Source organism: Dermacentor variabilis, chromosome 2 (genome assembly GCF_050947875.1).
Source record: "Dermacentor variabilis isolate Ectoservices chromosome 2, ASM5094787v1, whole genome shotgun sequence".
NCBI classification, from domain to species: domain Eukaryota; kingdom Metazoa; phylum Arthropoda; class Arachnida; order Ixodida; family Ixodidae; genus Dermacentor; species Dermacentor variabilis.
The window spans coordinates 145,859,560-145,883,002 of NC_134569.1; the positions used below are offsets into that span (position 1 = coordinate 145,859,560).

Below are 23,443 nucleotides of genomic sequence, written 5' to 3' on the forward strand. Positions count from 1 at the left end.
CAGAAGATTACTAACGCAATAGCGTATCGCGAGTCCGGTATTAGGGTAAACGCAAGCGCAAGGGGACAGGGCCTGGCCGTGTCCCCTTGCGTGTCGTTTCAGGGAATGAACAGAAGCGCAAATGTGAATGTGCACGGTGCAGCCACCTGGTGGCATAGAGCTCAACCACACACAGTAGCAGTAAGAAAATGTGTTCTTCTTTGCTGCTGGTGTAAATTTTTCGCAGGAGTGTAATCGTTAACACGTTTTTGTAAATGTTTAAAATGTTTTACACTTGGTTAGGGCAATATTAGCTCTTTCTTTGCTGGTTAAGCTCTGCGCCAACGGGTGGCTGGACCGTAGAGACCGATCAGGCAGTTCACGTAAGTCTACGCTAAAGTTCCTTCATCAACTTGAGTTTATGCCTTCACCGTCCCGTCGAAACGTTCTGCTAGTGTGTGATTACCGGAATACCAGACACGTTCGGCGCTACGACAGAATGCTCGCAACGCACGCTGCTTCGATAGCTCTCGCTTGGGGTTGACGGCCAAGCCGCTAGCGGAGACGTTTCGCGTGGGCGGGGGCGGGCTCCAAAACAACCGGCAGTGGGCGATGTGACGTCGCATCGTGACGCAGAACCACTGAAGGCGGAGCTTGGCCCCGATGGCGCGGCGAACGAGTTGAGGAGGAAAAGCATGGCTAGGGAGGAGGGTAACTTGTAATCGCTTGTAGCTCCATTAATACGTAACGCTTCAGTTAAATTGTGGTGCGAATGCTCGACTTAAGCTGTACCCTACGCGTCTACAAAATTTGTCCGAACCGTTTCAGGGGCTCTTTAAAATTTTGCATTCAGAGTTTAAATCTCATTGATCCCAAAAGAAAATCTCGGATGGCAGGCTACAGCTACTTGTCCCAGTCTGTTGTCTTTAAAAACTGCAGCGGAGCCCTCATCTCGCTCCGTTTCGATGGCTTGTAATATGATGTTTACAGTGCTACAAGTGCTACTCTGCGCTGCGGTGATTGTATACGGTGACAGTGACCGACTGCGATTGTGTGCCTGTGCTACGTTTCTTTCTATATATTTACTTTCCTCTCACGTTAGCTCCCCGTCCCCTCTCTCCCGAGTGTAGGGTAGCAAACCGGATCTTCCAGCATTGTTAACCGCCCTGAATTTCCCCCTTCTTCTCTCTCTCACTTGGATCTCAGCGATAAGCTTCCCGTCGTTGTGCCCAAGTGTAGAGGTACCCGAACATAGTACATTCGGGTGGATGGAGGGATGCAAAACTTTAATGAAGGTCCTCAGGTACGTGACTCAGCGCGCTGAAGGCCGCTCCCACGTTGGGACAGTCAGGCCATGCCCGACCGCCGTATCGTGGGCCCTCTGGACAGCCCATAGTTGCGCCCCGGCATCGGGGCTCTTGATAGCGGAGAGTCACTTGTCCTCATTTATTTGTTCTGTGCCTCGTAACGAGGGGCAACGCCAGGGCATATGGTCTAGGCTAGCGTTGTCATTGCAGTGCCTGCAAGAACTAGTGTGGCATGGGTGTCGGGATAAATCTTGTGGAATAAAGCCGGGCTGGGATATGAGCCCGTTTGCAAAAATCATCATCATCATCATCATCATCATCATCATCATCATCATCATCATCATCATCATCATCGGCGTGGTGACGCCCAAAGCAGGGCAAAGGCTTCTCCCATACTTCTCCAACTGCCCCGGTCATGTACTAATTGTGGCCATGTTGTCCCTGCAAACTTCTTCATCTCATCCGCCCCCTTAAGTTTCTGCCGTTCCCTGCTACGCTTACCTTCCCTTGGAATCCAGCCCGTAACCTTTAATGATCATCGGTTATCTTCCCTCCTCATTACATGTCCTGCCCATGCCCATTTCTTTTTGATTTCAACTAAGATGTCATTAACCCGCGTTTGTTCCTTCACTCAATCTGTTCTTTTCTTATCCCTTAACGTTACACCCATCATTTTTCTTTCCATAGCTCGTTGCGTCGTCCTCAATTTAAGTAGAATCCTTTTCGTAAGCCTTGAGGCTTCTGCCCCGTAGGTGAGTACTGGCAAGACACAGCTGTTATACACCTTGCTCTTGAGGGATAATGGTAACCCGCTGTTCATGATCTGAGAATGCCTGCCAAACGCACCCCAGCCCATCCTTATTCTACTGATTATTTCAGTCTCATGATATGGATCCGTGGTCACTACCTGCCCTAAGTAGATGTATTCCTTTACCACTTACAGTACCTCGCTACCTTTCGTAAACTGCTATTCTCTTCCGACACTGTTAATTATTACTTTAGTTTTCTGCAGATTAATTTTTAGACCCACCCTTCTGCTTTGCCTCTCCAGGTCAGTGAGCATGCATTGCAATTGGTCCCCTGATTTACTAAGCAAGGCAATATCATCAGCGAATCTCAAGTTACTAAGGTATTCTCCATTAACTTTTATCGCCAATTCTTCCCAATCCGGGTCTCTGAATACCTCCTGTAAACATGCTGTGAATAGAATTAGGGAGATCGTATCTCACTGCCGGACGCCTTTCTTTATTTGGGATTTTGTTGCTTTCTTTATGGAGGACTACGGTGACTGTGGAGCCGCTATAGATATCGTTCAGTATTTTTACATGCGGCTCGTCTACACCCTGATTCCGTAATGCCTCCATGACTGCTGAGGTTTCGACTGAATCAAATGCTTTCTCGTAATCAATGAAAGCTATATATCAGGGTTGATTATATTCCGCACATTTCTCTATCACCTGATTGATAGTGTGAATATGGTCTATTGTTGAGTAGCCTTTGCGGAATCCTGCCTAGTCCTTTGGTTGACAGAAGTCTAAGGCGTTCCTGATTCTATTTGCGATTACCTTAGTAAATGCTTCGCAGGCAACGGACAGTAAGCTGATGGGTCTATAATTTTTCAAGTCTTTAGCGTCCCCTTTCTTATGAATTAGGATTATGTCAGCAATCTTCCAAATTTCCGGTACGCTCGAAGTCATGAGGCACTGCGTATACAGAGTGGCCAGATTTTCTAGAACAGCCTGCCCACCATCCTTCAACAAATCTGCTGTTACCTGATCCTCCCCAACTGCTTTCCCCCTTTGCATAGCTCCCAATGCTTTCTTTGCTTCTTCCGGCGTTACTTGCGGGATTTCAAATTACTCTAGACTAACCTCTCTTCCATTATCGTCGTGGGTGCCACTGGTACTGTATAAATCTCTATATAACTCCTCAGCCACTTGAACTATCTCATCGATATTAGTAATCATATTTCCGGCTATGTCTCTTAAGGCATAAATCTGATTCTTTCCTATTCCTAGTTTCTTCACTTCTTTTAGGCTTCCTCCGTTCCTGAGAGCATTTTCAATTCTATCCATATTATACTTCCTTATGTAAGCTGTCTTACACTTGTTGATTAATTTGGAAAGTTTTGCCACTTCTATTCTAGCTGTAGGTTAGAGGCTTTCATACATTGGTGTTTCTTGATCAGATTTTTCGCCTACTGCGATAGCTTACTGGCATCCTGTCTAACGGAATTACCACTGACTTCTATTGCACACTCCTCAATGATGCCCATAAGATTGTCGTTCATATCTTCAATACTAAGGTCCTCTTCCTGAGTTAAAGCCGAATACCTGTTCTGTAGCTTGATCCGGAATTAATCTGTTTTCCCTCTTACCGCTAACTAATTGATCGTCTTCTTATGTACCAGTTTCTTCCATTCCCTCCTCAAGTCTAGGCTAATTCGAGTTCTTACCATCCTATGGTCCCTGCAGTGCACTTTGCCGAGCACGTCCAAATCTTGTATAGTGCCAGGGTTAGCGCAGAGTATAAAGTCTATTTCATTTCTAGTATCGCCATTCGGGCTCCTCCACGTCCACTTTCGGCTATCCCGCTTGCGGAAGAAGGTATTCATTATCCGCATATTATTCGGTTCTGCAAACTCTACTAATAACTCTCCCCTGCTATTTCTAGAGCCTATGCCATATTCCCCCACTGACTTGTCTCCAGCCTGCTTCTTGCCTACCCTGGCATTGAAGTCGCCCATCAGTATAGTGTATATTGTTTTGACTTTACCCATCGCTGAGGGTCAATGCCTGCGCTCTAACTTCTTGCGTCGAAGGGGAAAGTCTCTCCTGCCGAGATAAAAGTGCTGCGCAATTTCATTGTATGTGGTCGGTTGATCTCTGTTCTACAATTAAATATAATCCAGAAGACGGAATGGTGTTTATAGAGTTAGTTTTCTTAAGCTGATGACCCGTTGACACAAAATTAAAAAAAAAAATAGACCGACGCTCACGTAAGCGTGGGATCTGCCGATCTTTTTTCTTGTTGTGGCAGCTATGCCGTCATTTCGCATCGTTCGCGGCATTGCTTCATTTCGCTCTCTTGTTTACCGAGTGTTATTAGCGCCAAATTAGTAGAAAAAGAACCTGCTTGATTCGATCGGTGTCGTACCAGCTTGTTTTAGTTCCAGCCACACTCAGCCTGCGACTTGCCATGTCTTTTGAGCGGCTCTGGCCGCATCTAATTGGAGCGCGTTCGAAATATGCGGACAGAGATCGGTAGGAGCAGGGCGATCAGTCTGATATATGTCATTATGGTACAAAACTTCATCGCTGCTGCGATGTCTAAGCGTCACCTCCACTGAAGCGCACAGCAGGAAGAAGTCTGCCTTTGTTCCCAATATCTAATATTGCTCAGAGTTCGGAAAAAAGAGCGAGATAGTTGCACCGAACATAGCGAATCGCTTACAAAGCCTTAGGGAGCTTTCCTGTCCTGTCAATCTAGGGCCCTTATTCATGAAGAGCTCTTTTGCTATGGAATTGCTTGCAGGATAAAATTTCAATGAATCCTATATTGTACACTCTCTCGTAGTTTGTATACAAGCTACGAGAGCGCGCCAAGCTCTCACTAAAGCGTGCTGCTTGTAGTGTGCGGCACGCCCTCCCATGTTTACTGTCATAAAGCTTTTGACTGTACATATTGTTAGCGAAGGCGCTGGCCAATGGCTATAGGTGCACTCACGAAAGAAACTGCCTGTTAATCCGGCGTCAGATTCCTAGGGACTGAGGAAGGGTGTAGGGCCGAATATAGCTCAAACAAATAATTAAAAGAAAACAGTGACCATGGAAAAGAAAACTCAGAGACATGTATACAACCCATTGATCACTATGTGTCAGTGGCACATCCGCAAAAATGTGTCCGGTCTTTTTCGTGTTTTAATAGTTTCGCGACTCGCCGTATGCAACTGGTGACATACTAAACGCTAAACATCCGACGTTGTCGCTACCTGACAATGCAGTCTTTTGCGAGAACGGCGTGACATGGAGAGCTTGCCCAGTTCTCCGAGTTGCTTGGATTTGTATTACATGTGAAGTAAAAAAGATCTATGTACTGTATTTAGGTGAATGCTTTAATGACAATTTATAGTGCACGTGACATAGATCGTTATTAGCCGCCGCGGTAGCACGATGGCTTAGGCGTTGCGCTGTTTAGTTCAAGCCCGCAAGTTCGATCCGGCAAGCGGGGGCCACATTTCGATGGGGGCGAACTACAAAAATGATCGCGTACTTTGATTTGGGTGCCTGTTGAAGATCCCCAGGTGTTCAAAAGTAGTCCTATTTCACTGTTTTCTCCCCACTGCGCCATCCCTCAATCACTTCGTGGTTCTGGCGCGTTAAAACTCCAGATCCTAGCTTTCTTTTATTTAGAGATCATTATTGTAGAATAAAAACAAACACCTCCTCTACAGGAGCTTCACATACTTGTCGCTGTTAATTTCTTTTCCTGGGTGTTTGTGCTTCAGGTACGTTTAGGATAGGAAGCTTGTATTTCGCCAACGATGCTTGTCGGGCACTGCCTAATCCTGCGACTTCTATGCATTGAAGGTGTTAACGGCAGTCGATCAGCACAATTTGCGGCAAGTAAATACCCATTAGAACTATAGCGTCGCAAGGAGCAGGTGCTGAAGTGTCTTGTTTTTTTTTTTCAAATTTAAGCTTGCTCTCACAAGTAATAGTGACCACTTTGCTGCTGCAGAAAGGAAATTTACTCATAACTTATTAATTGCGCAGACACACTTCGGAACCGTGGGAGAAGGAACAAGTGCTAAATTAATCTGTTCTTCAAGCTTTTGTTCCCCGTCCGTGGCCGCAGGTGCTTTTCGCTACTTCAAGGGCGTTAACAAAGCCATCAGCAACATGTCTCGGAATACTCTCTCCCTTTGCGCAGCTGGCCGCTGGTGCTGTGTTTTCAGGTAAGAGGATAATCGAGGCCCTTTCCAAACGGTTGCCTCTAGGACGATGTCTCAGCGCCAGAAATGTCTGCCGACATGGCGTCCCATATACAAGATGTGGAAACGTGTAAAAGAAGGACGCTTGCTTTTTATATTTTCGTCAGTACGGGTTACGCACACCAGACTGTTAATACTTCTTTTTCTTTTTGGCACAGCGCGAAATGAACAGACGCTGCCGTCTTCACTGCCGGTCGTGCTTAGATGCCCAACGTGGTTCCCGCTATGCTGACCGTCTTAGTCGCGGCTGCAGCGGCCGCTTCACTGGCCTCCTTGCGCGTCACGCTCACGAAGATCTGCTCCAGCGACGTGTCGGCGACGTAGACCTCCTGCAGCTTGAACCGCTTCTTGATCTTCGCCATGCGAGTGAACATCTCGCTCCAGAGCATGTGAACCCGGGTTAGCCGGAACTCCAGCAAACCCTGCACGCGAGGAGTGAACAATTTACGTGAATTCTTGAAAATTTTCTTCTGTCTTTTAAAGGAAACTTATGTCACGTAATGAAGAGTTTTTATAAGAATAAACGGCGAAGTTGAGAAGGTATATACAGAATCTTTGAAGTTAACGCTACTTTTAATAAAAAGCGACGCTATCATGGCGCAAGATGTACTTGCACGGGCGGTTTATGCTGTTTAAGGCACTCAAGTTTCGCGAGCAATTAATCAAGAGCACAATTAGAAAAACCTTCTCAATTATCTTGATCTCACGACTATGGTATCTGTTTCTATGTGTGACAAGTTGAAACAGCCGTGTTTTATACGAACTTCATTTTAGACTCTTCTGGAGTGCTTGTGTTTCGAGATATGCATCATCGCGTTTGACGCTCAGTAAGCTGATTTCGCATTCTGGGGCGGGGTTGTTGACGCAGCGTCGAGCCACCATTGTTGCACAATGATGCCTGACTGTTACGCTGCAGCGTGAGTGAGAGAAGCGGGGGAAAGTCATCCACTGCTTGTTTTCGCCAGCCAAGAGCAAGAGCGCAGCTGTTCTCAACTTCGCCCAGCTTGTAAACGGTGTGTCTCGCGCAGTAAGCAAAGCAGCAATGGGGGTTTGACGTTTTGTAGACATCCACGCCAGTGAATGCAAAATTGGCGGACTAAGTGTTAGATTTAATGATAAATATCTCGGGAAAAGAAAGCGCTCCGTGAGAATCAAACAAAATGAAATTGACTTAGTATACAATTGCCTTAACGTTTCATATGCAGGGTGTTCAAAATGAGGCTTTATGGTTTTCTTAAAGTTAGGCACTGGGAGGCACGCACAGACCACCTGTGCAAATAAGTTATGGGACTAGGGGGACACAAAGATAGATTATGATTATCCCTGTATGTAGCCCAATTAACTCAAATTGAATAATTAACTTTTTGTTGACTGCATAAGTGGGTATGTCTGTACTGAAAAGCTAGAGGCAGTCGTGTTTCTACACACTATCAGTTGGAAGAATTCTTCTAGCGTGTCTGCGCTCAGAGCTACCCGACTCCCAAGTTTTAATTGTCGTTCGCATGATTACGCATGCAATAGAGTGAGGATCGGCGCAAAGCTCCTCCCTGATGTGACGCGGCTGTTGCGTTCGGCGTTTAGTCTGACAACGGGGTGGAGGCATTGGCAAAGATGATAACTGTCCCCCTTCCCCTCTGGGCTGGCGAAGTCAAGATATGACAGCGCGGTGCGCCATGCAGTTGTTGCTCTTGATCAGCGGTCGCTTTACTGGAGCAGCCCAGGCAAGGACCATGGCCGCTCGTCTAGTCACCACTACGCACGCGCACTGCCCTCCGACTTCTCGGCTCGCGCCATCATCTCGGCATGGCAGCTGCCGCCATCGTTAGGGTCTGCGCGGTCGCGTGGTACGACGACAGCGGTTCCGGGTTCTCCGATTTTTTATTTCGCCAGCCGAGAGGGAAAGGGGGACGGTTATAATCCTTGGCAATGCATCCGCGCCATTGTCAGACTAAACGCCGCACGCGGCACCCGCGTCACACCAGGGAGGAGCTTTGCGTCGATGCTCTGTCTTGCATGCGCAATCATGCGAACTACAATTAAAATTTGGAGTCAGGTATCTCGGAGCGCAGGCATGCTAGAAATATTATTCCAAGTGAAACTATGTAGAAACACGACTGCCTCTAACTTTTGAATACAAACATAGAGACTTACTGCCGTCAACAAAAAGGTAATTATTCAATTTTCGTTAACTGGGCTCCAGACAGTGATAATTATCATCTCACTTTGTGTCCCCCTGGCCATATATAGCACAAGTGGTTTTCGCGTGCCTCGCAGTGCCTAATTTTAAGAAAACCATCAAGCTTCATTTTGAGCGCCCTGTGTAAACACACACCGTAATCGTCAAAGCAAAGTTCTTGTTATTTATGTGTTTGATGAACCGAATTGCTCGCGAAAGTTGTGTCCGTCGAAGCGCCTACGCAAGGCTCCACAGAAATGTCGGTAAGGAGCCTTGGAACGCGCAGAGTTTCAAGGTGTCCTATCGTAATTGAGTTGCTTTCATGTATTCAAAGCTTCCGGAAGTTGTAAGACTTAGCCCTTTTCTTTCCCCCGAATGCAATGCAATGTTGTGCTTCTTTTATTAATGAACAACTAGGCAAGGATTGTCAAAATGCGGGCGACCTGGCGCGGGAAATTCAGTGAGGTGTCGCCAACAGTACCATCGCTTTTGCACCTTTTTTGGACATATCGAAGTTTTTCATTAAGAGCGGCCGCTTTGCAAATGCAGAAGCGAATCATTACCAATACTGCTTCCCGTTACCCTGAAGTTTCCCATCAATGCCTCTCTTCTTCCCGATTAGTGCAATTAGATCCTTGTTTGCAAAAACACAATCAGTGGGCTAGACATCAAGGAGATCCTGCGACACGCATAGCATGTACATTGTACATTAAGAAGCATTTTCTATCTCGGACGAATACATTACAATCACTGTACTACGGTACTTAATTTGCGTCTAAAGAATCGTCAAGTAAGGCGTGTGCTGCTCCTGGTGTGCCCCCTTCTTGAAGGCTCACCTCGTAGCTGTGCACGAGCTCTGCGTCGGGGAAGTTCTTTCTGACATCGCGGACCACATCTCGTTGATACACGAAGTCCTGCTTTTTATCCGGGTACGACTTCACCGTGATGGTGTAGCCCTTGCCGAACTTCTCCTTAAGATGCGACAACGAGCCGAGACACTGCAGCTTGCCCCCTCTGAGGATAGCGATGCGGTGGCACAGGAACTCCACATCCGTGAGGCTTGAGGTGGCGTGTGGAGACAATTCGCAACATTAATCAAAAATAGAAACACAAGGTTTCATCCTTCATTACTGTAGTACAATACATGATATCGGGCCAGAAATGCATAGCCACGTGAGTTACTGTGGATTATTAAAAGAAGCATATACTGTTATCAGCGCGAAAGGCAGAATCAATCGTGAATACTTTTCAATGTCACTCCAAACTAATAAAATTTGCTTGGACAAGGTGCCGAGTTAACCATAAAGGATAGGTGTAGTGCCGATTAACGGCGTTACCGACATTTTAAGCCCATTGTAAGTGGTTTTCAAGAACTCGTAAAACGTACGTGGCTTCGCGGGCTCACCTTACGAAGCTCGAGAGTGTTAGCAAAAGCAGGTAACACGGATATGAATGCTTTTTCGATGTCCACGTTTCTATGAATATGAAAGCAGTTGTTGACTTAATGATACACGAGGAAGCCTGAATGAAAGCGCTTACAGTCAGTGTTGAGGAGCAGTCAGCCCTGATGAGCAGCTCTAAAAAAAATGTGAGCTGCTCCTGAGCGGAGCTGTAAGAGCATTGCATTTTTTTTCATTTTTATTGCCACAAGCAAACGTCATAAACACTGCAATAAGTTGCCGGTCATCATCCCCAAGTGATCGTTCATTCACTAGTACGCACTCTCATTTGTTCTGTAATGCCCATTCCAATAGATGTTATCTCGGTCTGTGGCGTGTGTCCGTTATTTGTTAACATCATGCACCGCAGGGAGTGGGGAGTCCTGACGCGCCCACGCTGAAAATCGCGCCAACCTAGACTTTGTACTTAGGAGTGAAAATACCCTGGATGGGGACCTCCAAGTCTGCAAATTACGTGAGATGACGCTACCCAGAAAAGCCGATGTTCTCATTCCAAGCTGGGCTTTGTAAAAGCGCCTGCACACTTTTACCTTGTATATGTTGCCTGCCAGCATTCCTGGGCGACGTCTTAAGACGTGGCTTGCCCACCTCGCGGTTATTTATATTTGGCGACAAACAAAAATTTTAGAACCAGCTTCGTCCGTACATTGAAAGACGGTCGCCTCCGGCATGACGTCACGGAAAATGGCAAACGTAATCGATTGGCGCATCGGTAACAAGTTCTCCACGAGTTTCCCCATGGTGAATTAGCCACTGAATTCTGAGTTCGACACTGACTACAAGAAACCTCGGCTTTGCGACCTGCGGACGTCGCGTAGAGATATAGGAAATCTGTTTCTGCGGAAGTACGCGAGGTAGAGGAGGGCTTATAACACAAACAATTGTAATCCACTCGGCTGTAGCACGAAGCTATACAAAGCAACCGCATTCGTCACGTAAGGATGGCTCGCGGCCCACTTACCAATGAGAAGACAGCACGATGGATATCTTCGCTTCCCTCTGCAGCGAGCTGATGTAGTTAACGATTCGCTTTCGCGAGAGGATTCCCATTCCGGAATAGGGCTCGTCCAAAAGTAGCATCCTCGGCATGCCAATCAACGATACGCACAGGGAGAGCTTGCGCCGGTTGCCTGCACTGCACACGCACGTAGGAGAGACGCATACAGATGTTACCCAAGCATTTGTGCCAGCGGCAGTTGAACGCACTGTGCCATTCTACATAAACGAGTGCTCGGCACTCTGGAACTTGCAAGCAGGGATGCGGTGCCATGCACTTAGTGTCTTCCTTAATGGGAAACACGTGCTGTCATCACATTTGGATACTTTTATATCCAGGCACCCTTGTAAACCAATTATGAGCGTTGGTTGATTAGCCTACATTCTGCCCGAGTTTATTAGTGATGGTTGCATGGTAATGAGCATGACGAATTCTAATGTTCGGATAGACGTGAGTGTTAGACGCGTATCAAATTGCCTAGCGCATCTGAATGTTCATCCACGTGGCGTTGATTTGTACCCCACAAATTGAAGTCCAGAATTTGTTGGCGTTAAGTTAAGGATTCGCAAAATTTACTCTAGATTCAACGACATTTATTTATTTATTTATTTTTGTTTAATTTATTTTATTCTTATTTTCATGCGCAAGATCTGAGCATTCCGAGTGACAACGGCACGATAAACTGAATAATGACGAACGATAATAACTACTAGTAAAATGGTGCTTACTAGTGCCGCAAAGAAGTGCCTGTTGAGTAATTCATGGCTTCACATAAACGCGAGGCACATACACAATAACCCCGTATATTTATGTTTTCATCTGTTTACAGTTACTTCATTTTAGAGAGAACACCGAAGTATGAGGTGTCGGTGCTATCTATCGCACTGGGTGTGTATTAGAATAACGGTCCCGACGTTAGGAAATGTTGGACAGCGAGGGAAGAGAAGCTTAAAAACACTGCCCCAGATGGCGTTACCGTTGAGTAGCGTAACAGCTTACATGCTCGTTACAAAGGGAATAGTCACCGATACCACTACTACTACTACTACTACTACTACTACTACTACTACTACTACTAATAATAATAATAATAATATTAATAATCGTCGTTGTCATCGCTCGTCGGAACAAAATTAGTTTTGAAGACCGACTCAGGAACACGGCTGAAAACAAATAGGAGACTAAAGTTTCTGCGCTGTGTAAATGCTGGAAGGCACAAATTTTTTTTTGTTACAAGTTATACTATACAAAATAAGGTGCAATAGCGAAATTATTGCCGCTAACGAGGCCCCATCTCGCGAGTTCGGAAGCACCTGTACGTGCCGACGAGATGCGCCCCGATCTCGTCCATGTTGAAGATCTCCAGGAGCGTGTCGACGTACTCCTTGGTGACTGGGATACCACGCAATCGGATATACAGCATCAGCGTCTCAATGCCCGTCAACGTATCCAGTAGGGCATTGCTTTGCGGGCAGTAGCCGAGGAATTGCTGGAACTGCGAAGGTCGACAGAGTTAGCGACTGCACCGCGCATCTGCTTCCCTCGGCATATGCCTCTGCATGGCGTGTGTTAACGAATATAAGTTGCAACAACATTCCTTACTGCGAAAGAGCCGTTATGTTGTCTTCAGGACTTTACATTGCCTTAAGAAAGTCCAGAGAGCGTTAATAACGTTGTGGCTAAGGGCAATATCGGTCTGTCAACAAGCTCAATGTCAACACTGCACACTACACCTGAGTGCCATTTCATGCTCTATAAAGAAAGACAGGTGGCAAGAATCTGGTTCCCATCGTTCGTGTTCGCGTGTGAAGTTTGTGTTACGTAATCATGAGAATAGCGAGCGGCCATACTTTGGCTTCAGGCGCGTTCTTAGAAACTTGAAATAAAAGTTATGTGCCTAAGACCAACGAGGTCACGCCATACATCGCGCCTAAGATAAATTACCTGACCGCTGAAAAAAATATGGTGAATATTGTTAAACGATTCAAAGGAGAATCACGTGCATGGATCGTATGAAAAGAAGGAAGCGCATGTGTATGCTGGTAAAGTATTCTCCCTATAAACAATAACGCACAAAAAAAGAGAGATGCTGTTTCTAGACGTGTCGTATCCGTTTGCCTGTGGCATCTGACTTGTGCGGTGTCGCGGTGTTTATTTTGTGTAAAATTTATAATGCGGACAACCTTTTGCGATTGCGTGCGTGAAACCTTCAGGAACACAGAGATGAGAAACATTGATGTTCGACGGGCTAGTTGGTAAGTGGAACTACAAGGCACGTTACAAGCGTGGCTGTTCGCGTTTTTGGTACGTTTTAGCCATTCTGTGCAGTCCCGCGGCGCCGATAAAATGTTTCACGAGGTCCAATTGAATTGCTGTTTAATAAATACAGAAGATCGCAAGCAAAAACATGACTAACGATCCCACAAGATCAGTGTCCATCCGAGGTTTATTTCATATGCTACGACGACTTAGCATTTGTGTCCATATTGATTGATGAAAACACGGTGATCCGGTCCAGCGACCCCAATGCTTTCTGAGCCTGAGCGCAACATCGGTCGTTTCTCTGCTGGTACGGTGGCACAGTTTTTTCAAGAAAAATATACGAACGTTGATCGTCCATTCTCACACGATTTATGCCAATAATACTGAGCACAACAAAAACAAAGCGCTTATTTTACTTCATAGTAAACAATGTATCTAAATATGACAAGTTTATACGGATATCAGTGAAAGTGAAAGGTTTGTTGCGTGCACCGTCATGAGAAAGAGGCGGATCACAAATAAAGTTTATACCGGGACCAGAGCCTGCAGAAAGGATGAACCTAGCGAACAGGCGATATTTGGCTGCCACAGCCATAACAGAGCCGGCCAAATAAGTTCTGTAGGTATCAAACTATGAGTCCCCTTCCGCTTGGTGGCCAAGGGAAGGGACACTTCGATGTCGTCCTCGGCGCCGGGCGCAGCAAATCTGGTGTGGCGAAGGGAGTATGTCACAGAATATTCTAGAAGCCTTCGGTCAACACTTAGGTTGCTATGAGCTGTTCAGTGGTAATTAGGCGCTTTTTTTTGCAAAATGTGCACGACAAGGTACATACAACTACGCAAACGAAGCGCGCCAAGTCACGACCTCCATCTACATACCTCGTACACATTGCGCACTACGGACACGTCGCCGATGAAGGCGTCGCCCTCGTGCGGCAGGATTTCACCCGTCAGAATCTTGAAGGTGGTCGTCTTTCCGGCGCCATTAACTCCAAGGAGGCCGAAGCATTCGCCCGCGCGGACTGTGAAGCTCAGGCCCTGCATCAGTGGTAGAGAGGTTCAAGCTAGGGTTCAAGCTACTGTCCCAGGGCGCTACTCAAACTGCACACTATTTTTGTGATGAGGTGGTATGGGTTTAGAGGTGCACTAGTAATGCAGTGGTGCTAAGTCGAGAGAATTTTCTCTAAATCTAGGGAGTTTATGCATTGTTTATAGAGATACGGTAATGTGTCAGTCTAGAAAATTGCGCGCTAAGACATTGGAATGGTGAAAATATACAAACGTGATGGCGTGTCTTGACCCAACTCACTAAAAATCACATTCGCACGGTCATGCAAATTACGTATTTTGATCCTACCGGAGCGCAGCGAACGCATCTCGCTCAGTATACGACAGGGTGTGGATGCCCTGGCACAGGACAAAAGCATGGCGCGGAACACACACACACGTATACACATGGCGCTGTGCGTGTGTGTCGATGTGTCGGTTGCGCTACGCCTAAGGCCTTCAGTATGTTGGCCTGTATGGATGTTGGCCTGTACAGACAAGGCCAATGTCCAGCCTTACTCAACGAGGAGGCTATGTTGTTGGCATGACAACTTGCACTGTGACGTCATTTCAGCTTGAGTCCAGTGATATCATTATTGAAATATATTTTGAAACGAGCTTAGCAAATAACATGAAACAATAATATTTGCTGTCTATTGCATAACGCAAACAAACATTAATCATTACGAAAAATCATACTGACAACATGAACAAGCACATTTTGCAGAAAGTCTACGGAAATCTAGGGAACTTTCATCTGAGTTCGAAGAAAAGTGGCTTCGGAGGTTGGCAGCACTGTGGTTATGGTCTTATAAAACACGGTGCTACGTGAGGTCCAAATGAATTGTGTTTAGCCTACCTAACATGTCAATGGAGATGGCGGAAGGGGCCACATTTGCGAGCTTAAACCATCTCGCCGTTGCAATTTTGGTTGCGACGTACGAGTCAATGTCACAGTGCCTGCTGCCAAGCAGACAAAGCGTAAATAGTTGACATCACCGGCCAAGTGAAACGTCACTTAAGGCTAACCTGCTTCTACCTGCCAAGTAATAGAATGAGTTACTATTTTACATGAGCAGTGACCGCAACGCTGTGTTTACGGGATTGTACAATACTTGCAGCCACGTGGCGCAGCTGCGCGATGGCATAAAAACAGAGGGACCATCATAAACTGCTGGCCTTATAAGCAACAATCAAGCAATAATAATTGACCTTATAGTCTTGATGCACGCTCGTTAGAAATGGCTATATGATGCGTGTCAGCTTTCAACAGGATGCAACAAAATATGTCATATAGACCAAAGCGACGACAAAGGTGCCCCTAAGCGAACGATTGTCACTGTCATCTGACAGAATCGCAGGAAATAACCTCTAGCACGGTGGGATTGAACCATCTTATATAAGGCAAAACGAAGAAAAAATTATACTATTCAAATGAAAAAAAAAATAAAAGATATGACGCTTAGCTGTTGCCGACCAATTCAGCTTCAGAGCTTTGCTAGTAACACATTTCGCGTCTAATTTAGCAACTATAAGTAATCATACGCGGGATAACAACAACTATTTAAACAAAACCTAACTACAGAAGGAGAGCGTCTTAGATTATGATTTGCTACGTGTTTGCAGCGATAAACTTAAGAACAAGAATCTGCCCTTTCTCACAGCTTTCATGGACTGAGGCAACACGATGCACCATAATCTTCAAAATGACAGAAGCTTTGCGTCCCGGGCAAAGTGAAACTTTTTAATTTTCGTTTTCGAAAAGGCCAGAAGTCTGAATGTTTGCTCCTTGCTTCAAATACCCTAGGGAACGTGGGCTTGCTACGTTGCTAAACCAAAGCAAAACCAAGAACAACGGTGTGAATGGTAGCATCCGTACACGTGGTTACAGAGTGCACGTACAAAGGTATAAAACTTTCGTAAGTGTTGTGATTGCTAATTAGCGCAGGCAGATTGTATTTATCAAGTTTTATTCTGCTTCATTAAAACTCGGATAAAACGTGGTTCAGTGGTCTTTTCTGAATCAAGTTTGCCCAACCAGATTCAAAATTGATAATTGGATCTTTCAATATGACTAAGAAGCAGTCGCGACAGTGGAGGGCCGTCCCTGTTCCTGTTCATCTTTTGTGAATGTCATACATGCCCACCTGTGAACTTTAAACATCGTCGTTTAAAAATTCGGCATTTTAAAATTTGGTATTCATACAAACTTTTTTTTTTTACATGCAGCGCATATCATATCACACTTGGCACAGCAGAGAGTGACAAGCGACATATTCATTTTATATCACAGTTACTTTTTCAGCGACTTTTATTGTTCAGTGACTTTTTCAGGTCTTGTCTTGATTGATTATAACTTGTCGGAATAAACTTGCTCAAACTAGTTGTGTAATCTTTTGATATATGATGTGTTGCGCTATCAAACGAACGCGGCTTAATTACCATCACAATTATATTTTTTGCTAGGCGCACACCAGCCCGCTTTTAACCCTTTTTCGCGGATTTAATTTATTTTTCGTAAAATAAGACGCACTATAAGAAAGTCGCAGAACGGGCCCAAGTTCGAAGTGCGTAGAAAAAAATTAGGGAGGATTGGCAGGCATTTAATTCTGTTTGTGGAGTAAATTTTATGCACGTGCAGTCTTAGACACGGTTGTTCGCATCGTCCATTTTTGTTCAAGGAGCGCAGAAACATTGGGCGTTATTTCTCAATTCCTGCTGTATGATGTAGGGAAGGTGTTGTAGTAGTTTGCCTGCTTTGTTTTCGCCGGAACTAAAGCCTCACATGTATCTTTCTCCTTTCTCTCCGGTAAACAAGGCTTACAGCGTTTTAAACTGGCAGACGATTAATGATAGTGCTTTTTAATATATCTTGTACTTAAAAATATTTTATCTATTATGCTGTAGAACAATGAAAACAAAATGTTTTATCTGTAAAGGGGAGGTGGTAGAGGAGCATGCAAGTGGCTTTACTTGGTTGAATCACTGCGTAAGTTTTCATGTTTGTATAGTGATATACCTAATCGAGCATGGTGTACAGGTCAACGATCATTGGCCGCATTGAAATTACTGAGAGATCTTTAAAAAAGCTCGGACCTGTTCAACATTATGCATCGTATTTTGTTTGTCTGCTCGCTCAAAAACGATGCTTACCTGTAGAGCAGTGTTGTTGTCCACGTAACCATATGTTTTGTGGAGGCGGTATACCACCATGGCGGGCAGGGCGGGATTCGGTGACAGAAGCTGTGGTTGCTGCTGCACCGGCAACTGCGTCTTCAACTTCGTCTGTAACTGCGTCTGCAACTGCGTCTGTGTCTGCGACTGCGTCTGCGACTGCGTCTGCGTCTGCGACTGCGTCTGCGTCTGCGACTGCGACTGCATCTGCGACTGCTGAATTGATTGCGGATTCGACGGTGGTTCAGGGTGCTTCAGTCCTTTCTCGACAAGCTCCGCAACCAGTTTTTCTTCGTTCACTACGTCCGTGTCTTCATGCTTGGAAGCCGGCTGTAAGAAAGATCGAAGTGCCAGAGAGAAAAAAAAAGGCTTTAGAACATTGCAGCGTTCACGGAAACGCCAAAAGAGAAAGTATATATACAGGACGTTTTTTTCAGACCATACAAATTTCTTTTTATAAGAATGCTGTAAGGACGGCTAATATGATGCTTTTGCAAAGGGGTTCCTAGGTGAGGCGAGCATACTTTGTCGCTAATAACGTGAGCTTCAGAAGACTAACAAAAACATGGCTGTGGCTTAGTTAAGGTTAAGCCCAGGATGCGAAGCATACTAGCCTTTATTTTAGTTGTTGAACCACTGTTTAGCCTGGTGAACTGCTGTTGCTTGGCTATATTTGGTTCGGCTAGATGAAGAAACAACTCATGCGTTACGCTGCTTCGCCTTCAAGAGTGGAACACGACAGCGTTCCCGTCGACCCGCCAAGGGGTGTAAGACAATGGGCTACGGCGCAGCGACTGCGCGCCCCGCATTGGACGCGGTGAGCGTCGAGCAACGCAGCGTTCGGCGCGGCAACGAAATGTGCGCCTGAGCAAGCGACGCACGCCTCAGCCTTAGAAACAGCTCGTTTCTAAGGCAACGCCGCATTCACTAGAGGCGCTTTTGTACCGCTTTGAAGCATCGTACTCGTGGCTCAGTGGTAGCGTCTCCGTCTCACACTCTGGAGACCCTGGTTCGATTCCCACCCAGCCCATCTTGGAAGTTGCTTTTTATTTATGAAGTGCTTGCCGTGATTTATCGCTCACGGCCAACGCCGCGGACGCCGACACAGACGCCGACGACACCGGCTTTTCTGCGACACGAGCTCCTTAACGCTATCGCGTTGAAATTGGAGGACGCTTAAGCTTCGCCTTCAAGAGTGGAACGCGATGGCGTTATCGCACCCTATTCGCACCCCTCACTCATTCACTCGGCATGCTCTTGAGTCACACAAAGACATGGTTTTCATATACGATACTTCTAAGTCGACAGCACAACTTTTTTCTAATTATTTGTTCCAGGAGCACTACGCAGACGCATGACTCCTCGCCAGCAGCACGGCGCACATCGCAGGGGACGCTTTCCCACCAGACGCGCTACGGCGCAGCGATCACGTGAGAGGCGTCCCGCATCGAACGCTGCACCTAGGAATCGCGCTGTGAGGGGAAAGAGGAGCCGCGTCGCCTAAACACGAGGGTTCAAGTGACGCACGCTGGAAGTTGGAAGGGGAGAGAGCGAGAAACCTTATTAAACGCAAGGGTATTGGGGCATCCTCGCACCGGTCTCCACACGGCCCCAATGCGCTCAAACGAGACGAAGGGGAGAAGCGAGCGAGTGGCGCGCCACCTGTCGGGGCAGCGCCGTACATTGCGAGGAGGCGGTCTTCTATGTTTGCCGCAAGATGGCTCTTCGTGTGCGCCAAGCGCAATAGAAATGTAGCGGAAACGTACTTCGCTACTGGTTTAACTGCGACTTCTGTAATTTACATGCTCATAATTACTGATATACACCGCAGTATAACTTTCTATGGCCCGTTTCGAAGGCAACACCGCATTAACTAGAGGCGCTTTTGTCCCGTTTGAACCATCGAACTCATGGCTGAGTGGTAGCGTCTCCGTCTCACACTAGACGCTGGTTCGATTCCTACCCAGTCCATCTTGCAAGTTGTTTTTATTTATGAATTGCCTTCCGGGATTTTTCGCTCACGGCTAACGCCGCCGACTCCGGATTTTCTGCGACACGAGCTCCTTAACGCTGTCGCGTTAAAATCCTTAACCTTATGGGGGCTTCGGAAGCGGTTCGTTAATGGCAACTCTCATATCAGTCACGTTTTAATGCAACCTTGCTGTCTTTATATTTGATTTCACATAATTTGAGACGTTCTTCATCGAATTTCAATGGTAAATTCAGGCTATATTGGAACTGGGTGAGCCGCAAGCGTAGGAAGGCGGCTCCGCTATCATATCGAAATGAGACGCCCCGTAACAAAATGCGCGACGTAGTATCGTTACCGCGGCAGGTAACGATACGGCATGCTTTGCCTTGCAACCATGTGTGGCTGTGTGCCGTGCCGGAATTCACCGCGACATGCCGTCATTAAAACGCCTTCACGCTTTTTTTACGGGCGTTTCCATCTGCCGTAGCAGCGGGACGCGCTCGGTTTAAATATTGCCTCGAGTGAGCTTTGGAATTCGGTGATGAATATCATGTATTAGGCGCAATTCTTTAGATAATAAAATTATGGGGGCGCGGGTGAAAATGTGTCTACCTCTAGATTTTCCATTTAGGCGACTGCCACCACTTGTGACAGTTTAGTTATCAGCGGCAAAGTAGGTCAGGCTCGCCTAGGAGCTCCTTTCCAAAAAGTCACGTTCACTGCGCTTGAAGCTTTTTTTTATTAAAAAATGTGAATGGTACATGGGCGTCCACCAAGATAATAGTTCAAAGATTAAAAATAAAATAAAATAGGCGTACTGCAAAGTCGATGTCCTTTTTTTACGAGCATTAGCTCCGTTTATAAATTTGACGGAAGATACCTGCTGACGTTGACTGCTGCGTCAGCGTTGTGCGCACTCCACAAGGTCATTACGCCGAGCAAGATGTCTTGCTCGGCTAGTTGTTGCGTGCATATGGCCGAGACAATAACAAAGGAACGAGAACAAAAAAGGACGTAGCGATATGCACTTTTGCCCTTCTTTTTTCCTCATTTTTCGTGCTAATTTCCATCCGAAGTACGCCCCTCACTGCGCCCATTAAAAATAGTTGCGATAATTAGCGCAAGGTCGTGCAACTGAAACCTTAAATGGAAAGGAATGATTTGTCTCTGCGCTTGAATATTTTGGTTCTTTATACGTCGTTTTTTTAATTTAGTTTCTGTAAACGGAATGTCTAAATATACGTTGGACGTACGCTCGAACATTCATTAAAGATCTTAAAGGTACGGTGAATCACCGAGGAGAAAACTCCTCCGCAATGCGCATCCCGTGAGGCTTCACGCTACCCTCACAGTGGTTGGAACGCGCACAGAACTTTACGTCACACACGCACACGCGTGCTAGTTGAGCTTCTGCACACATTAGTAAGAGTTAATATGCAAGAGCTCACTTCGATGGCAGTGAATGCCAGTGGGGCCAGAAACTCGCTTTTCTTACAAAAGAAGCATCTAGAGGTTGTTGCAGGAGTTAAACATGTCATCGATAAAACGTTAGAGTAGAATGTACGTAAAGTGCACACGAATTTGACTGAAGAAACGCCGAAAAAACAAAATGTACTTGGCAGCAACCTCTCAGAATCGATGTCAGCGGTTAACGTAGCAATGGAGAACTACCTGCATGGAGCCCATTGTTCGCGTTGCGGTAACATCTCTGCTTTATGCACCTGAGTGCTGCGCACACTGCACTGAACATTCGACACCCCGTCAAATCTTTCATTTTTGTTCGGCGGCAGCTTATCTGACTTCGCTAATACCGTTCTCGCTATACTTAAACCTGACGATGACAAGATGATAGCCTGCAGTTCGTCCTCACTACCACTCGACAGCCACATCTATTGGACTATCGGTTTACGCGTTAAAGCACATTCATTGCACTTTCAGTACGTTTATTCACCTGTTGTTTTTACATGTGCTATGTAGCAAATATAAAAAAAAAAACTTCAGTGAGGTTGCTTAAACGCATTTCCCGACGGTCCGATGGATGTCTCTGTCACACAGTAGCGGTTTTGCTCTTGTCAGATGGAAGCGGCAAAATTCGTTTACACCATGCCACAAAAAAAAAAGAAATAGAAAAAAACATGTATTTTGCTGGTATTTGCTGAGTATTTGCTGCTGAGTATTTTGCTGAGTACCCAACGAAAGCAGCAAAGCAGATTCTACCGAAACGCTAAGAGGAGGTGATTTCGAACCATTTCTATACTCGTGATATGTAAACCACTGAGTGCAAGCTGTTGAGATATAAGTCACATGCTTTTTTTAACGCGTAAGAGCTCTTTGGCTAGTATGCCAGCAATACCTGGCCGTCCCGAGACGCCTTATATCTGCCAAATAAATAAACAGTTGGTCACGTTAGCAAACGTTAAATGTAAACGTTATAGTAGATGATTGGTAGCGTTAGAAAAGAAAGAAGGAAGAAAGAAAAACACTGGCTACGTCACCACCAACGCGTCCACCGACCCGTACTCTCAAATTAGCACAGAAGAGAAAGAAAGACGAAGATAGAAATAAACAAGGGCAGCTACGGCGACGCAGGAACAGCCAGACATTCAAAGCGAAGCAGTGACAGGTTCCCAGCCACCACAGAAAAGAAATGCAAGTAACTCTGATTGCGAATAAAACATTGCTCGGAACGCCACTAAAGAAGATCGTAATCACTTGGTTGTGTAGAATTGAATCGTGCTTTGAACGTTATTTGATGGTCTAAGCAGGATGGACATAATAAGCAATAAACATGTAACAAGAATTCTGAAAACTGTCTACTGACGTGTAAGCATCCTTTCGCTCCGGAAAAGCGATAGATAAACATACATAAGCTGGCTAACAGGTAAGCAAAAGCGGAGTAGCAGCCGAGCCAATAAACGCTTACGCATTAGTAGACAATTCTAAAGGTTTCTGTATCATTTTCTACTTCAGCTTTCCCGAAGGTCAATCCCTGCGCACTTTACGTAGGCTACACTATAACGTATTGAACACCAACAGCCATTTCTAATGTTTTATTAGAAAAGCGATCAGGCCCTCAACCACGCTGCCACTTATTGCCAACGAAATGAGCAACCGGATAAGATTCTCCCTCGTGTGTATGCAGAACCAACCTGCCGCTACCTACCTGCCTACCACTACTACGAATAGAGGAAGCGGCATCAAACTATAAGTGTTTACGGAGATGTCCAAGTATTATTTTAAAGGTATGCAGAAACACATCTCGGGTACAACACCGTATACACGCACTAGCGTTTTCGAAGTTTTCAACAGTGGTCAGCACAGCGGCACGATGAAAGCAGTGTATCCTGTAGAAGCGTCAAGTAGCAACTGCTTCTGAGTGACATGGCAAACGGTACGACAAGGGTCACTCGCACGTGTTCGAGAACGAAAATTGAAGGTGGCTTGAAAAGCGGTCAGCGGAGCCACTCGGGCCTTAGTGCAAAAGTGTTGGGCTTCGTTACTTCAATTTAGTGAACAGTTATATTCAGTTGTGCACCGCAGTTCCAACTTGCAAAGATTGCGCATGTCGGTAATTGCGAAATATTCGAGCAACAGCTGCAACACGAACGCATATCCACCAACCACTCAAGCGTATCGGTAGCGGAACGTGATTGCAACATTAACCAAGTTGCAAGAAGTACACGTTATTGTAGTATTGCATGGAGAGTGAGCGAATGGAATGCGTTTTTCTTTCTTTGAATGCGCGCACCAACGCTCTGGAAAAAAGATGCCGTGCTTGTTGCAGCACTGATACGCGCCAGCTGTGCTGACTTACGCGCGCTCTGCTGCAACACACATTCACCCGATCGAAGCGTGTATTTCGCGGTTCCGCGTTTTTTCTCCCCAACGTTATCTCAACGGGAAATATGCAGAAAACAAACGTCGGACGTAGTTCCATAAGAAAAGTTGCGGATCCGCTCTACGTATCTGTAAAATAATTCGCCGATGATTATGACACTCCCTAATACGAATTTTGAGCTCAGCTGTTTAGATGTTTTGAATTCGCGATGTATTGTGGCAAAAGAATTCTATTCTGA

At 45.8% G+C, this 23,443-nt stretch overlaps 1 protein-coding gene across 1 annotated transcript in view; it reads right to left on the bottom strand.

The window, feature by feature from the left end:
• Positions 1–6,350: 6,350 nt before the first annotated feature.
• Positions 6,351–23,443, bottom strand: part of LOC142570481 (phospholipid-transporting ATPase ABCA3-like) — a 58,219-nt gene continuing 41,126 nt past the window's right edge. Inside the window, exons 15-20 of the mRNA XM_075678864.1 lie at positions 17,375–17,725; positions 14,054–14,212; positions 12,226–12,407; positions 10,877–11,050; positions 9,292–9,514; positions 6,351–6,701 (exon numbers count right to left, since the gene is read on the bottom strand). Of these exons, the coding sequence (XP_075534979.1) occupies positions 6,480–6,701; positions 9,292–9,514; positions 10,877–11,050; positions 12,226–12,407; positions 14,054–14,212; positions 17,375–17,725 (1,311 nt within the window). The 3' untranslated portion in view covers positions 6,351–6,479. The remainder of the gene's footprint in view (positions 6,702–9,291; positions 9,515–10,876; positions 11,051–12,225; positions 12,408–14,053; positions 14,213–17,374; positions 17,726–23,443) is intronic.